The sequence below is a fragment of the Astyanax mexicanus genome, chromosome 14 (genome assembly GCF_023375975.1).
Source record: "Astyanax mexicanus isolate ESR-SI-001 chromosome 14, AstMex3_surface, whole genome shotgun sequence".
Taxonomy (NCBI): domain Eukaryota; kingdom Metazoa; phylum Chordata; class Actinopteri; order Characiformes; family Acestrorhamphidae; genus Astyanax; species Astyanax mexicanus.
In genome coordinates, this window is record NC_064421.1 from 6,935,344 (window position 1) to 6,953,350 (window position 18,007).

The following is an 18,007-nucleotide window of genomic DNA, read 5'->3' on the forward strand; positions in this document are numbered from 1 at the left end:
CCAAGAAATAAAGAGAAGAGAAATAAATGAATAGACAACAAAGATTTGGTGTCTGTGAGTGTGATTGAGGAGACATAATGAAGGATTAAGCAATAATTGTTTACTAGTGACCTCTTGGATTCCAGAAAGAATACACATTTTTAATAATATACAAATTTACTAATTTAATAGTATTTAATAGCATCCCTCCAAAGAACCATTTTACGCACCTTTATTTTTAAGAGTGGTACAGTACACTATGCCTGTTTCTCTAATTTGCTCTGCTTTTTCTTTCTCTTCGCCAACGACTTCATTCTTCTGGATTCCCTCCTCTTCTCTTTCACCTCCGTGACCTCTAGCCAAGAGCAAAGGTACAGCGCTCTCTTTTCCCGTATTTCTGCTGTGTCTGGGTTGAGAAGTGAAACATGCTCTTGTGCAGTGAGCCCCGGTGTGCTGTAGTGTGTTTGCTTTGTTGCGTTTAGCATTCTTTGCTGATGGCTGCCCACCACGGGTGCCTGGATTAAGCGGATAATTAAATGAGCTTTAATTGAAGGCGAACAGACAAAGGGTGTTCTGACTCTGAGAGTGAGTGAAGCTAACCGCTCGGCTTGGTCTTACGTCGAGCAGGCGGCCGAGTATAAAGGCAATCTCTTACTCGCAGCTTGATTATAGCGTCCTGAGAGGGTTCGTGAAGCTCGTGCCAGCCTTTTCATGTGCTGTTTTTGCTGTGCTTTGGGTTTCTGATGGGGAATATGGGAAAGGACTTGCTGGATGAAGTTGCGGGTTTAAATCGTTTCTCGATTGGACAGTACTAGGAAACAATATCTTTGTTTTGGGTGTAGGAATCTGAAGGCCAAATAATACTTGGCTTACCGTATTTTCTGCATTATAAGGCACACTATCAAAAAACGTCTATTTTCTGGTCTATTTTCACACACAAGGCACACTGTATTATAAGGCACAGTATGCAACACTAGTAAGGCACAGGGGTGTCGCCATGTTTTCCTTATAATTCAGCAGGTCTTGCCGCTGCCGCTGGGTGGCCGCTGTACTGCTAAGTAAAGTTAACAAAACTGTAATTCTTTATGTTTATTTATATCTAAGCTGATGTAGTGAAAGAGCTAGTGTTTAGCGCAGTTAGCGTCTAATGCTAATGCTGCTCCAGCAGTGCTAGCCGGGGTCAGCAGTGATGATTTTAGGGAAAATTAAAGTATTTTAAGTGTGCATTATAGTGCAAAAACTATGGTACTGTATCTTATTAAAGAAGGTGTTGAACTGAACTCAATCTAATTGCACCATCTCTACCAATCAACAGAGGTATGTTAGGCTAACAAATCCATTATTGTTTTCTGTGTCTTTAGTAATATTAAATTTTAGTTTTAATATGGTGGAATTTCCAGTGGTGAACATATAACTTTCAGCATATATTATGGTTTTGATTCATTAATTAGCAACTTCGTAGAGCTGGCTTTTTATAATTATTACTTTGTATTTGTGTATTACCATTAAAACATGGGTCTTTATAAAGGGAAAACACACACAAATGTTGTTGTAAATAGCCCTGAACAAATGAATGCAAAAATAATAATAATTTATTGCTTTCTGTCTTTGTTGAGGATATTAAAGTACTTGGAAAACTTGGAAAAAAGAGAGTATAATAACTGACATAGAAAAAGAGAGGGCAGTGAAACAGATAAAGAGATATTTTTAGCATCAATAGAAGAACTTGGGTGCTGTCACTCATCTCTGGTTGGGTTCTCTGGAGGTTCCTTTAGATGAAGGTTGATTTAGCGTTGACCTGCATCTGCTGGGGGAGGCCCAGTGGGTGCCCGGATGCCTCCAGCAGTTTGTACTTGTCATTGTGGGCCCTCATATATCTCTAAAATGGAAACTTTAGAGGAGAAGTGGGAAAACAATGGGTCATAATCATTCCTGACTTAGTGTATTTTATTTTTTACAGTTTATTCCAAGCAGTGTTGGATAATTTAGCTATGCATTATTAAAAAGAGGCTTGTAAATGACAGCTGGTCATTTTAGACTGAGAGAATTAGAGAATTAATAAGGTATTGACGGACAGAAAACATTCATAACCTTTAATTTCCATTAAATAGTCAAAAAATGTACTATTCTACTATAATGTTACCATTTGGGAATTTTTGTTTTAACCTGTGATTTTACTAACTTTAGTCTTAGAAAAACTCATTTTCCCCTTCAGTATGATTTCTTTTCACTGTCATTACAGGTCTTTAGTATTATCTTACTATATTTACGTAGTGAGGTTGCACAATTGTTCTTCTTTTCATTATTATTTTCCTCTTTATGATTTTTCATAAGTGTGTCTATGCTACTATGTCTCCTACAGCTGTTGAGATATCAACACTTTTCAAAATCTGTAATATCTACAAAAATGTGCTTGAATACAGCTTTTGGAGAAGTGCAAACATGTTTCCACACACTTTTAGCCCAAACAATCCTGTGTAAGTCACATTTTTCAACCACCAGCCACCACATTTGGCAAAATTATAGAATAATAACTTTGCAACACCTTAGCAACCACTTTAACAGCACCTTAAAATCCACTTAGCAACACCACGACAGCCAACAACTAAAGAATAGCAACACCTTAGCAACCACCTAGCAACATTTCAGCAGGAACTACAGATTCTAGTTTCTTCTGGTTTCATACCTGTAACACCAATAATGAAAAAAAAAAAAAATCTCCCTGGACATTTACTAAAGGCATGCTTTGTGAGATCTTACTCCATTCCTGCTGACTGTAATTTGTGTGTTTTGATCTTTTTGATGGATAGATGAGTTTGGACTGTAAAAGTCAGTATGCTTCAATAATCATTAGCCAGGCTGAATAGACACGAGACATATGCTTCTGTATTTAGACTAACCAGCCCAGCTCCAGTCCTTAAGGGATCTGAGGACCTTTACTGAAAGAGAGAGAGAGAGAGAGAGAGAGAGAGAGAAAGAAAAGAGGGTGAGAGAGAGAGAGGGGGGGAGTGAGAGCGAGTGAGAGAGAGCTGCTAAGTGCTGCACGTGTTTACATAGCTATAGAGGGAACAAGAGGGGGCAACAGAAAAACAGACAAATATAAACTATAAGAATGTACATATTCTGACCTATTATGCATGTTTTTTCTTAAATACATATATTGTATTTGTTCATTTTTGTTACTTGTTACTTTAAATAACTGTCTTAATCTTGTTATGTTCTAAATATGTTGAACACAGCTTTGGCAATACAAACATAAATATTCACCATGCTAATAGAGCAAGTGCAAATTTGAATTTAGAATTTGGAGATTAAGCTAGACACTTAGACAGAAAAAGAAGAAAAGAGATACAGATTGAGAAAAAGAGAAAGAGGGAGAGTAGAGAGGGATGATGCTTTAATCTGTGTTTAAGAGAAAGAGTGATTGAGGTAGACTTATAGAGAGTCAGAAAGAGAGCAGAATGAATTTGTATGTGTGAGAAAGAAAAAAAGTAAAAGAGAAAGGGGGAGAGAGCAAGAGAGTGAAAGTGTAAGATAGAGAGAGAAAGGAAGAACTAGACATAAAGAAAGAGAAGAGAATGAGCACATTTTAATCTATTTGCTAAAGAAATGGCAAGATCGGCCAATTGATGGAGAGAGGGAGAGAGCACATTTATGAATTTGTGTAAAAAAGAGAAATAAAGTGATAGATTGAGATAGTGAACGAGATAATGAGAGAGATAGAAAGAGTTAGGAAGAGATATAGTGAAAGAGAAAGAGAGAAAGAGAGAGCACATTTCAGTCTGTGAGGTAGACAGAGAGAAAGAGAAGGAGAGAGATACAGATTGAGAGAACAAGGGAAAACAAGCAGGAGAAAGTAAATAAAAGAGAGAGAGAGCATGTTTCAATCTGTGCATGAGAGAGACAGAGATTGAGGTATATACATTTAGAGAGTCAGATACAGAATGTCAAAGGGAGAGAGCATATCAATACATTTGCGTGTGTAAGAGAGATAAGAAAAAGTGAAAGAAAGAGAAAGGGAGAGGAAGAAAGAGAGAGAAAGTAATTTATGATGTTGTGTGTGCGTAAGAGAAAGACATAGTGAGAGATACAAAGAGATACAGAAGGAAAGAAGTAGTGAGAGAGACAGAGCAAGAGAAAGAGAGATATAGTAGGAGAGAGAGAAAGAGGAGAGATATAAAGAAAGAGAGATATAGTGTGAGAGAGAGCGAGAGACATAGTGAAGGAGAAAGATAGTGACAGAGAAAGATTGAGGGAGGGAAGTAGTGAGAGAAAGGGAGAGAGAAAGAGAGATATAGTGAGAGAGAGAAAGAGGAGAGAGATAAAGAAAAGAGAGGTAGTACGAGAGAGAGAGCGAGAGACAGTGAAGTAGAAAGATATAGAGAGAGATTGAGAGGGAAGTAGTGAGAGAGAGGGAGAGAGAAAGAGAGAGAAAGAGGAGAGAAATAAAGAAAAGGGAGGTAGCACGAGAGAGAGAGCGAGAGACATAGTGAAGTAGAAAGATAAAGAGAGTGACAGAGAAAGTGAGAGAGATTGAAAGAGGAAGTAGAGAGAGAGAAAGAGAGAGAGAGGTATAGAGCAAGAGAGAGAGATAAAAAAGAAGTGATAGAGAGAAAGAGAGAGAGAGAGAAGTAGAGAGAGAGAGTTGCTAAGTCAGGCTGCAGTCGGTGGGAGGGTGGCAGTCAGACTGTACAGTAAATTCAGGCTGATGTATTAGTGCATATTTGCCGGCGCTGCATCACAGGCCCTGTCATATTGTAGTGCTGTCTCTGCCACTGTGTGCCTCTGTGTGCCCGCGCCCTGTGTTAAATCCCTCCGTGGGACATTATTACAAATCAGCCCCGCTGTCTGCCCGAGTTAAGACGATGGGGCTTCCATTTAGGAAACCATTTGCATTTCAGCTGCGCCGAACAACGCTAAAAATGTTTATTCATCCGCAGTCACTTCTGCTGCCGCACCTTTCTCCCCCCGTCCTCACCTGTCAGCAGCCCTACGAGACAGAACTGTGATACGTTCCTTCTCCTAAAAGTGCTGCCAGGTTAATGTGCGGTTCTTCAGCACACCCTGACATGCGACTTCACCGGGATACTGTCACAGCTTTTCACTGGGTGAAACTCTGTCTGCTTTACTATATAACTGTGTCACAGAGTGTCAGAAACCACAGAACCACATGCTTTCAGATATAAAACACTGCCAGATTTAACAAATAGCATCCAGAACAAGGATCAGCAAAGGGCAACAACAATGTGTCTCCAAAGCAGTAACTTTACTGCTTAGTTGGTAAAGTCCTCTTAAATCTATAGTTAAAACAAAACAAAAAAAAAATTGTTTAAGTATTTTTTGTTTAAGTAATTGAAATAAAAAAAATAAAAATAAAAATAAAAAAAATGTTTAAGTAATTGAATATATTGAAAATGTCTTATTTCATTGACATATATATATATATATATATATATATATATATATATATATATATATGCTTGTTTTAAGCTTAAAATCGTTTGCCAGAAAAAAAAAATAGCTGTTATTTCCTGATTTAAGGTAAATTATTTGGCAGTACAGTAAAACACTTTAAGTGGATTAGATCACTCAAACCAACTACAGTTAGAATTAAGGTATTATTTCTTATAATTTGTTTTAATATTGAGAAATGAAAAAAAAAAACAATAGATATTTAGATTACATTTAAGAGGATTTTACTTGCTGAGGTTTTTTTGTTGCAGTTTTTAAAGATGAAAGCAACAACCGTAACTTAATTTTGGCCAGTGTGCTCATGGCAAGGCAAGAAGGGAAGAAGGTACCGCAGCATCCGGTCCAGCACGACCAGATTCTGCAACAGCTTCTACCCCCAAGCCATCAGACTCCTTAACTGCAGAGACTGAACTGATGGTTTTTCTGTACATGCACACACACTCTTACCCCACTTACCCCAGAAAATGGAAAGCACTAAAAACCCTACTACCTCACTGGACTCTATTGCACACTGTGTAATAGAGTAATTACTACCTCACCTGGTCTTTTTTGCACACTGCAAAATTTGCACACTGTCTTGTTATTTATTATTCTTTGTCTGTATGGTGTTGTATTGTCTGTCTGCACTTTTGTACTGTTGCACTATTGTTCCGTCTACACTGTGTTTATGTGCACCATGGTCCCTGGAGGAACGTTGTTTCGTTTCACTGTGTACTCTGTATATAGCTGAAATGACAATAAAAACCACTTTGACTTTGACTTTGACTTTGAATTATGGGAGTTGGAGTGGGGCCTGATAGTGGGTGCAGATGGATTTGATGTTCTATTTCCAATTTAACAATTGATCCACAGTGTTGTGTGCACTGGGAATATGTCATAGAAGGCGAATTGTACCACCCATAGTGGGTGTTAATGATTATGACTGGTGGTGTCTGGCTAAAATTGTCCCTGCACACTGTTGAGAGAGCGAGTTGCTGTCAATCCCAGTTGCTTCCATTGTGTTATAATATCACTGACAGTTGGCTGTGGAATATTTAGTAGTAAGGAAATTTCACAACTGGGATTCCTTGGAGTTCTCTCTCTTTCTACTAGCTCAATTCTTCTCCCACACTCATTCTTTCTTTTTTCTTTCTTTTTATCTCTTATTCTGTGATCAAACTGTTTATCACTCTGTTTTACTCTTTTTTTCTCTCTCTCTCTCTCTCTCTCTCTCTCTCTCTCTCTCTCTCTCTCTCTCTCTCTCTCTCTCTCTCTCTCTCTGTGCGTCTGTGCCTATTTCTTTCTGCCTGTATGAACACTGAGGGCTGTTAGAACTGTGTCTCGTGGGAAGGGAAAGTAAACCACTGGTTTAATTGATCTGGGGAAGCAGCTCAGAGCGCGAGTTTTTCCAGTCTTTTCCTTCTTTGCACCTTTTTCTGTGTTTGCCTGGCGTCTCGTGGCTGTGTGGCTGTAAAGCTGAGAGTGTGTCTAAGCAGATGTGCTATTGTAGCTGGAAATGATGTTTTCAGTGATTGTACTGCTGCAGGGGAAATACAGCTGTTCACGTTAATATCCTCAAGTGTCCGTCTTTTACATGTGCTGGTTTTATGAGGGTTAAAGTTTGGTGTGTTATATGATATTGATATTGACATTGATATCGTAGTGTATCATATTAATTTGCTTTGCAATTCTGTATACATTTCCAGAAACACAGTATCAAATAGGTCTGTCACAATAAAACATTTTTGGGGATGATATATCATCCTAGAAATTATTGCAATAAATTGTACTATTGTCATTTTAAGACCATTTAAATGCCACTGACATATTCTACAATAATAGAATAGCATAACAAAGCAATTATACTCTTTTAAAGTCAACACAATGTTGTAATTAATCATAGTTTGGGAAATATATACTTTTTTTCTCCTTAAAGCATTGGTCTGCATCACTGTCTAAAATACAGTTTGCTGTTATATATGTGAACAAACATACAAATAAACACAATCAACAATATCCTGATTATATTATCCAGAAATATTTTTGAGCTAATGTCCATTTATTGTACGATAAGTTGATGATGTATTATTGTGACAGGCCTAGTATAAAATTTTAATTGTTATTTTAGATGTAAAGATTGGTGTCAGAAGTGGCTAATTTAGTGTTGTAATTAAGCCCCGGCCACAAGATAGTAAGGTTTGTATGCTACGTGTTGTTAGATCCCACTGTTCTGATTGGATAAAAATTCAACATTTCTTTCATTCTGATTGTATAACTATAATGGTTGGTTTATATACAATGACAGTTCTTAAAATGAACATTTTAGTACTGAAAATTTGCTTATAGTATTACAATATATTGCAATATATCGGATCGTAGCCCATGTATCGTCTTCTGTATCGTATCGGCAAGTTCTTGCCAATGCACAGCTCTAGTTAAAGCCCAGTAGGCTTTGTTTGAGGAGACGAGTGAACGGAAACAGTGGATCACGCTGGACTGATGAACTCACATGTGAGATAATGAATTGCAGGCATTATGCAAATCGTATGCTAATTATCTAATCAGATTTGATTCCATTAAGCGTGTGCCCGGCTTGCTAACCTTGAGGAGGCCCTGATAATCAAACACTGATCATCTCTCTCTCGTCTCTCTGCATGGTTTTCTATCTCGGTGAGGGACAGATGCATCCAGGGCCTGCTGGGTATTTGTCCATTATTTGTCCTCGTTTTTAAATGTGAAGCTTAATAACTTAATAATAAAATGATGGTACTGTACCAGTTAGTGTATATTAGCAATGTATCTTTCTGAAACATACAAATTCATTTTTGGTTGGTCTGAGACTCTTTATGCAATGTGGGTGTGGCCAACAGAGCATAGGGACTTTTCTTTCAAAATAAAAGCAATCACAGCTTTTGCATTTTTTATATTATTAATTATCTTTCTGTTGCTAATAATCAGTTATTACCTACAAAATAAGATTCTTAAATTTGGTATTATAAGTTTTTAAGCTTTTAATCAGTGTCCAATATAGACAACAGCACTGCCTTCCTGCCTTATACAGAATTTTATTCAGAATTGTAGAGACAATTTTTTTTATTTATTTTTTTATAGCACACAGCCCAGCAGAACTGGCTCCTATCTCATATATAGGGGAAGCCTTTTAGAGTTCAAATCATGTTCCTGTTTTTTTTATTTTCATGAAATATTTTATAAATATACAGTACCAGTCAAAAATTTGGACACATGTTTTTTCATTTAAGGTGTTTTCTTTTTTTAAGATTTTTTTCCTTGTACATTTAATATTGAAGACTATAGATAAAGCTATACTGGAACACATGCTGAATTATTCTTTAAACAAAAAGGGTTAAACTGTTGTGTCTTCTTTTTCTTGTGGACTCCTCTTTGGGTGTTCTTGGAAGGCTGTTGTTTCTTGAAATAAAACTCAGTGCACACTGTCCTCTTAACTGGAATAAAATTTATTTCAATCAGAAGCAAAGTGTGGGAGAGAGCTTGTCAATTCTCGGTGTCCCAGGTTTTTCTCTCTCTCCCAGTCTTGTAGTCTAAACCGTTTAAATAGTCCCTCACAGTCACTCCTATAGCTCTCATGCCTAAAGAATTCCAACCACCCTATTTACAGCTTTACCATATATGTAAATATGACCTTTTGAGAAGTGGCATGTTGTTTACCTGAAACCACTTGTGACATGCCAATCATGTATAGAAATGGACTTCTCAAAAATAGTTTAGCTGGACACATGAACTTCTCTGGGCTAAAGGCCTCTCAAACAAGAAGTGATAAACATCCATAGTACAGAATACACCTCAAAACAAACCAGAATGTTTTATACGTTAGATTATTCGTATTCAGCTTTGAGAGTCACCTGGAATAGTTTTCTCAGCGTCTTGAAGAAAGGGGTTCCTGGAGGTGATGAACAATAGTTGCTGCTTTTCCTTCATGCTGTGAAGCTCCAGCTCATCCCAATTAAATCACCTCAAACCACCATCTCAGTTCATCAGGTTTAGATCAGGGGATTATTGTGGAGGAATAACACTTTTTTTACAGAATGAGAAGATGTGTCCAAACTTTTGACTGGTACTGTATATGTATACAGTATTTAGAAAAATCCACATGAAGATTAATTACACAAACAGTGCACTGTAAAGGACAAATGCTCAAAAAGATATATATTTTTACTTCTTTTATAATAAAATCTATAATAAGTCTAACATAACATTAACAATATATAAAAATAGATTTTTTTCCTGGCTCTAAGGTTTAAACTGAATGACATATAAACATATCATATAAACATATTGTTTCCTCTTTTTATAGTAAATTACCTTTCAAATTCTCTATAAAGAAGTAAAAGACACCTTGCACTTTCTCTATGCCTCCTCTGTGGTTTGCTCTACAATGCCTTGTTGTTTCCTGCTACTGCTCAGCACCTCGCTCTCCTCTGCCTTGGCACCATTTCCATTTTTAGCTGTTGCATTTAGTGCAGTTCTTTAAGTGAATGTGACAAGTAATTTGATTGGCAAAGAGGGTCCTGATTTACCCACATCCCTTCTGTTTATGCTCTAAATCTCTCTCGCTTTTAGAGCACTCACCTTTAGATGCTACAGCACTTTTTCAAGTATTTTATTTTTGTCCATCATGGATTTTAGTTTCTCAGGAGGCTTTTTCTTAGAATGGAGAAAATGAGAAATGTTGGCAGTATGGCTTACAATGATTTACAGTACAGCATAAACTAAAAACTCAGGACTAAACTGAGTAACTGAATGTACTGAACTGTCAACTGATGAAACACCTCATACAACCCACCCAGCAAACACTCTACTATATAAGACTATATATTCATATATTTATTAAGGAGCATTTTCTCTGCTTACATAATATTTTGTTGTCTCCAAAACCAATAAAATCATATGTTTTGTCCTTGGTCATTTAGTACAATATGTTATATTATGTTATACTGTATATTAATATTGGGCTCTTGTAGATTTGTTTGAATTAAATTAAAAGTAATGTCTCGTGGAGTTTGGCCTTATCAGTAGGGACTTCTGTTCAGCAGCACAGCTGTATAGAAAGAATGATCCTTGTAAACCTACCTCAACATACCTTACAGACATTTGATCACCATGAGCAATACAGGCATGGATAAACTCTCTGCCAGAGTTAAAGTTTCAGAATTTCTGCAAAATGTACATGCAGTAGATAAACATTTAGTAAATGCACTGTTCTAGTTACTAGATTGCATACTAACATTCTTTTAAAGCAGAAAAAGACAACTGTGGTCCTTTCCAAATTCAACATGTCTTACAATCATTGGGCAATACAACTGTGGGCAGTACATCCTTGTATTTAAACACAGAGTACACTGATAGGTTTACTGGGCACAAAGACAGACTGATCAAGATGTAAATCCCATCCACAAAGAATATTGATAGGTATTTGTACACAGTACCATGAGAGAACAGTCAGGATGCTCTCTATCACACTTTCGCCAAGACCTTCTGGGGTATTGATTCAGGGTTCCTGCGGGTCCTTAAAAAGTCTTAAAATGTCTTAAATTAAAATCCGAATAATTAAGGCCTTAAATTGTCTTAAGTTTACTGTAAATTTGCTGTAGGTATTACATTTTCTGACAATGTGTTTAATGCCAGTGGGAAAGCACATACTAACTTTAGCAGTGAGTTAGCTAATGTTACCGGGGACAGCTAACATTAGCAGCTAGCTAACATTAGCAGCGAGCTAGCTAACGCTACCAGGGAAAGAAATAAGGTTTGTGAAGGGCTAGCTAACAATATCAGCAAGCCAACTAATGTTACCAGGGACAGAAATGAGGTTAGCGGCGAGCTAGCTAACAGTAGCAGAGAGCTAGCTAATGTCACCAGGGACAGAACTGAGATTAGCGGCAAGCTAGCTAACATTAGCAGAGAGCTAGCTAATGTTACCAGGGACAGAACTGAGGTTAGTGGCGAGCTAGCTAACATTAGAAGCAAGCTAGCTAATGTTACCGGGGACAGAACCGAGGTTAGTGGCGAGCTAGCTAACATTAGAAGCAAGCTAGCTAATGTTACCGGGGACAGAACCGAGGTTAGTGGCGAGCTAGCTAACATACTAACGTTAAAGGCGAGTTAGCTATGTTACATTTTACAGCTGCGGTTCTCAAACGTTGCAGTTGGAGACCTCTTTGTTGGTAAGTGCATCCCACCCTACCTAGGGTTAAACCAAAATCAGCATCTCTGTTTTGCATCACAATGAAAAAAATTATTTTCAATACAGTTCATTATTTTATACCAAACAAATTATGAGTACATTTTTGGGTCTTAAATTATATGTATTGAGGTCTTAAAAAAGCATTAAATTTGACTTTTAAAATGGGGCAAGAACCCTGTGATATGATTTGCAGGCATCAGTGTGCATGCACAAATATTAAGATGTGGAAGAATCCTGCAAATCCTGGGAGAAATGAGATGTCTGTCATTTAGAGTTAAAGTTTTAGTATTTTTGTAAATCGTGCCTGTAGGAAATGTACTGCTGCACTGTGCCAGTTGCTATACGCTGAAATATTGTTATTATTATTTAGATATACTATTCTCTTCTAAAGCAGAACAAAGAACTTTGTGAAAGCAGAACTGTGGTACTTTTCCAAGTCCAGCAGGTATGAGTCCTGGACGGCGGCAGGGCCTCTGATCCTGTTCTGTCTCAGAGCCAGGGCCTGTGTTCATTACCATAGCTGCCGGTGCCTCCACGTGCAGCAGCTGGCCTGCTGAGGAGAGCACTCCCTGAGAGGGAGGTGCCAAGCAGAGTGTGTGAGAGCGAGATAATGAAATCTTTATCACATGTTTGGGAAGCCTGTAATTCCATTTGCTCTTCTAATCCCCAAGTTGCTTTGTTTGCCTGTCACTCAGCGAGAGGGGTGTTGGGTGGCGGGGGGTTATAGAGGTGGCTGAACACTAAACTGGGGAGAGTGAATGTTTCCCCATATGGACCGTGCCTTGTAAACACACACACACACAAAAACATGAGACACAAATCATAGGAGTGTGTAAAGAAGTGGACTACAGCCAAAACTCAAGTCTGTGCAATAGGAGAAAATATAAGGAAAAATCTTCATGAGCTTATTTAATGTTTTTTTCCCCACAGACTTATATAAACAGTTTATGACACAATTTGTTGCTGTCACACAAAAAACAATGGATTTTCATTTTGACATAATAATAATAATTAACATTGTGAATTTCATTTCATTCTGAATAGACCAATAGAATTTAATTTTCCAAAGATTTTAAATCAATACATGTAATTAAAATCAACATCTGTATTTTTTCAAAACCTAAATATTTTAATTTATATGGAAGAAAATTTCCTCTTCTCCTTAGTAAAGTTTGCTCTCAAATCTAGGGTGTTAAATTGTTAATTCTGCTTTTTTGTTAAAGTAACTGTCTTGAGAAGACTTTTTACTAGATTTTGGAGCATTGCAGTGGAAATTGATTGCATTCCGAGAACATCTTATCTCCAAATGCCTAATTTATTAATTTCCCCTAAAGTATTGGTTGGAGCACCATAGCCCTCTTACCCACATCTGGCATTAGGCATGGTCCCAATTCGGTCATGTGTACTAGCAGTCAAACGTTTAAATCCAAATTACATTGTGTTTTTTTTGTATTATTTAAAACAGTTTTACATTAATGCTATTAATTAATACTGAAGTCATCTAAACTGTGACAAAACATATGTAATTATTGCAAAATGTAATTATTTAGTAAAAAAAAGGGTTAAACAAATCAGAATATGTTTTATATTAAAGATTCTCTCAGTCATCTTAATGTGTTTGAGAGCATCAGCTGTGAAGAGTTAGTAGAGTTGATATACAGTGAATAGCTCTATTTGAGTAATGTTCGAATCCATATTATTGCAAGAACTACTCAACTAACTAAATAAAAAATGACTTTAAGAAATGAATCTCAGTCAGTCCGAAACATTTCAAGAACTTCGAAAGTATTCTCATTCCGTCAGCAGCTCACCTAAATGACCAAATTTACCAATTTACCAAACCAGGTGTTGATATGATGAGAACTAGAAAAAACTCTATTAAACTCAGATGAGGAGGGATTAGGAGATCTTTAAAGGAAATCAGGGCTGTAAAAGATCTAACATTCAGTGCTAAATAAACCTACTCTGAACTGCTTAAAATCACACTCTGTCCACTTTGAATACAAATAAAATGTATGCTGTTGAATAAACACAAATTTTAGCATCAGTGTCAGTAAATATCCCTACGCCAGATTTCTCCGTGTTAATGCAGTGATACGAAGTGTGAAGTCTTGGCCTCCTTTGGCCTCATCAGTACAGCAGCGGCTCTTATCCGGTCTGATTGAGGAGCAGTGTGAGGCGTCTGCTGATCAGCAGCACGATGGCCCCTCTCCTGTAATCAGGGCCGGCCATGCAGGGCGCCCTCCAACACAATCACCTCATCACGCTCCATTCTGCTCTTCTTTCTCCTCCCCCACTGTAACCGAGACGACAGGACCTCACCCCGCCCCCCCGGCCTTCTAGTCCAGTCCTGTTTAATTCATCGTTCCATGAATAATTGTGATAATTCATATTATTTTCACTTTAAGACCATTTTATGCCACTGATTATGACATTTTATATGCCAATGAGAATTCACTACCATAATAATGCATTTACATCCTTTTAATGATCACTGGACATTTAATTATATTTAATTATATGTTTTTCTGTATCCTAAATAAATAAATAACATAAAGTAAGTAATGTTAATGTCAGCAGAGATTGTTGAGGTTATGCCCACACAGCACCTCTAAGAAGTTTGGACATGCCTCTTTTCATTCAATGGGCCTTTTTTAGCTATCTATAGGCAAGCCGTTACCCACACTCCGTGCAGCTTGATTTAGGGTGTGTCAGTGGGTCTTTGCTGTCATAATGACTGGAAAAGTATGCCTTGTGTGGCTCAAAAAGTGCAAAAGGCATGTACTGCTTCTCTTATTTAATCATGAGTTTGTTTTTGGTATAACATAAAATATAACAATCAGTGTTTCACTCGCCATTCCCTTTAAAAGCCTGGTCCGTTCTGACTTTGGCAAATTGGTATTTTAATGGCGCAGCACTTCTGCGCTCCTCAGCAGAGGAAGCTGACCTGCTCGTTCACACTGTGAAGGTGCATGAACATGTAATTTCTAGGAACATCAATGTTCTTTTATTTTGTATTCTGTTTATTGTTGATGTAAAAGTTGGGTTTGTGCACTGCTGCTTGTCCATGTGTGTGTAATAAGCGGACGTCTATGTGCCTACGTTGCCAAGATAGGAATGAACATCTAATTGCTGACTGTTGTCTAGGTTCATTTCAGTCAGTGGCGCACCTGTGTTTTCCGTTGCCAAGAAAGCATCTCAATTTCAGACCACCATGCCCATCAGTGTAGATATATTCGTAAGCACTGTTACTATTTAAAAGACCCAGGCAGAAGGCATGAAAATAGACTGTTGGTGGGGTGTAAGATAGCAATGAGCATAATGTAGTGTCTTGTGCAGGGTGTCTGATAGTGCCTTATGTGTTGTCTTTCTTTATAATGATTTTTACATGGTAAATATATCAAACAAACCAGAATATTTAAATTTTATTCTTTAGATTCTTCTAAGTAGCATATTTATCTTTTATCCTTCACGCACCATGTGGCCTCGGTTGCTCGGTCCTGCCGCTTTGCGCTCTATAACATCCGAAAAATTAGACCGTTCTTGACGCAACAGGCCACCCAACTCCTGGTGCAAGCGGTCGTCATCTCACGCCTCGACTACTGCAATGCCCTGCTAACTGGCCTCCCGGCCTGTGTAGTAAAACCACTCCAGATGATCCAGAACGCAGCAGCACGTCTGGTCTTCAACCAACCAAAACGGGCACATGTCACCCCGCTGCTCATTGAGCTCCACTGGCTACCAGTTGATGCTCGCATCAAATTCAAAGCTCTTACAATCGCCTACAAGGTGATGACAGAACAGGCTCCTTCCTACCTGCACTCGCTCCTGAAGGCTTACGCTACCTCCCGGCCGCTGCGCTCCTCCAGTGAACGTCGCCTCGCTTTGCCAAAAACTCACACAAAGCAATCCAGACTGTTCTCATACAGAGTTCCCCAATGGTGGAACAAACTACCTTCCACTACCAGATCAGGAGAATCTCTCGCTATCTTTAAGAAACTCCTGAAGACAGAGCTCTTCAAAGAGCACTTACTCTCTTAAACACCTCTAACACACTAACTACTTCTAACCCCATTTCCTTCTTCCCCTCCTTCACTCCTCTATCCTATTATTCCCCTTTGTCCTCCTTCTATCCCTATCCAAAGATGTTTTACCTTTAAACTTATTTTACATTGTACTCAACTATTGTAAGTCGCTTTGGACAAAAGCGTCTGCCAAATGTAATGTAATGTAATGTAATGAGTGCAGATCGGCAAACTCTTGGTATGTTAATCTCAGTGTCTTTATGAGGGAGAGTGACCTGGTATAGTTTTCTCAGATACCAATTTTTTAAGGCTATAAAAGGCATGATTCTAACTTTTAGTTTTTCTTATTTATACATAAAATATGTTAAGTTTTTACAATTTCATATACTTTCAAATATAAAATTGGTTCAGTGTTTTAAGCACCGGGTTATTGATAACAGGACTGTTTCAGGTTTGATACCCTGTTGGGTCCTTGAGAAAAACCCTGGTATCGAACCCACAACCCTGTTATCAATAACTCGGTGCTCCATATAAATGTGATGTAAACAAAATCAGAACCAGAAACACTCTTAAACAAACACAAATACACACACACACACACACAAACACACAAACCCCTCCCTTTTGCAGCTGAATGCAGTTGGGACTATAATTGCCTCCATTTTCCCCAAGTCACACCTGACAAATTCAGCTACTGTACACAACGATTTCTTTTGTGTTCCCAGAGGGAAAAAGTGCCATTTGATTATGATTGAACGTGATTATGTCCTCCCCTCCGACTGCGCCGCTGCGTCTTTTGTCTCAGGGGACCGGGGGACCTCCCTGATTGCGAGGGGCTGGTTTGACCTGAATGCAGCCAGATGAACAGCAAACCGATAATTATTGGCTCAAATAGGCAATCACCAGGCTGAGTGCACAGAACTAATCCAATGTCTTGTTTAATTTCCATTCAGAGGTGGAGTAACCTTCTCCAGTGAGGCTTCAGTAAACAGCTCACAATGAAACATCACAAGCAGATGATGCTAAACATCACCAGATGACTGAGCATCAATCTTACGTAATGCACTCCTGCATGTCTTTCACTCTTAGTAACCACAGTTCTGTATAGTACTGAAAAAAGAGTGTCTTAGACTGCTTAGACTGGTAACAACAATATCTTTTTGGTGCGACAAAAGGTTTTCCACCAGGGTGAGAAACCCTTTAAAAAGGCAAGTAGTGCTGGGCGATATGGGAAAAATCATATATCACAAAATGGATTTTTTTATATTACGATAACGATAAATATATATATATATATATATATATATATATATATATACATATATACATATATGTATATATGTATATATATATATATCATGATATACCACATTAAAAATATGACAAAAAAATAATATAATTGCTTACTTGTTTTTCAACTTTTTTTCGAAGTGACAACCAAACTTTCACAAATGAGAATTACTACCTTTTAGTGCAGCAATATATATGTATTAAATGAAAACAGATGAGGTAGATGCAGTAGCAATTTTTTTTCAAATTATACATGTATTTAAATTGAGTTATCAAAATAAACTCAATTAACATTTTTTAAAGTGTCCGTCAAATAACATAAAGCAGCGTCACCTTGCAAAACCACATTATGAAGCTTTTTTTTGCAAAGATTACTTTATTATCACTTATATAAACCGAGTTTATGCAGAGTGACCACGCCAATACATTTCATCATAGCCTACTTTGTATATTTGCATGAATGATTGATGAAATTACTGTAGAAACAATATTTATCGTCATATCACACAGCACTATGTGTAAGCATTGAGTATTAAGGATTGATGCTACGCTATTCAGCTCAAAATGATAGTTGTCCTGTGTAGAACCAACTACAGAATTATTCCCACCAATTTGATGAGTGCTTTTAAAAGGGTGTATGACCTTATATATGAGCATTATAAGGGTTTTTTAAGCTGTATTTGTTCTATATTGAACTATCCACTGTTTAAGAACCTCTTTAAGCATGATCTTTTTATAGTACTCTCATAATAACAACATATTTTAAATAAAATTATGTTAAATATGTTAATAGATATAATAGTATCATATTTGAGATACTAAAAACAGAAAAAAAACAAGATTTACAGCTCAATAAACTTAATTTAGCCACAATTAATTTTTTTATTATATAAAATTAAATTAAAAACAGTAACACTTTCTATTAATGTCATCTCTATAAGACTTTATAAACGTACACATTATAGTGCATTCATAAGGCATTATATACATGACGACAGATATGCATTAAAATGTATAACCCATCATGGCCATGTTTATTATG

General features: G+C 37.3%; 1 protein-coding gene across 20 annotated transcripts in view; it reads left to right on the forward strand.

Moving 5' to 3' along the window:
* nrxn3a (neurexin 3a) overlaps positions 1-18,007 on the forward strand; it is a 504,128-nt gene that overhangs the window by 25,976 nt on the left and 460,145 nt on the right. For all 20 annotated transcript variants that reach the window (XR_007424264.1, XR_007424265.1, XR_007424266.1 and 17 more), the window contains exon 5: positions 339-350. Coding sequence is in view for 17 of the 20 variants with exons in the window: in XM_049464234.1 (XP_049320191.1) it covers positions 339-350 (12 nt within the window). In the remaining 3 variants the exon portion in view is untranslated. The remainder of the gene's footprint in view (positions 1-338; positions 351-18,007) is intronic.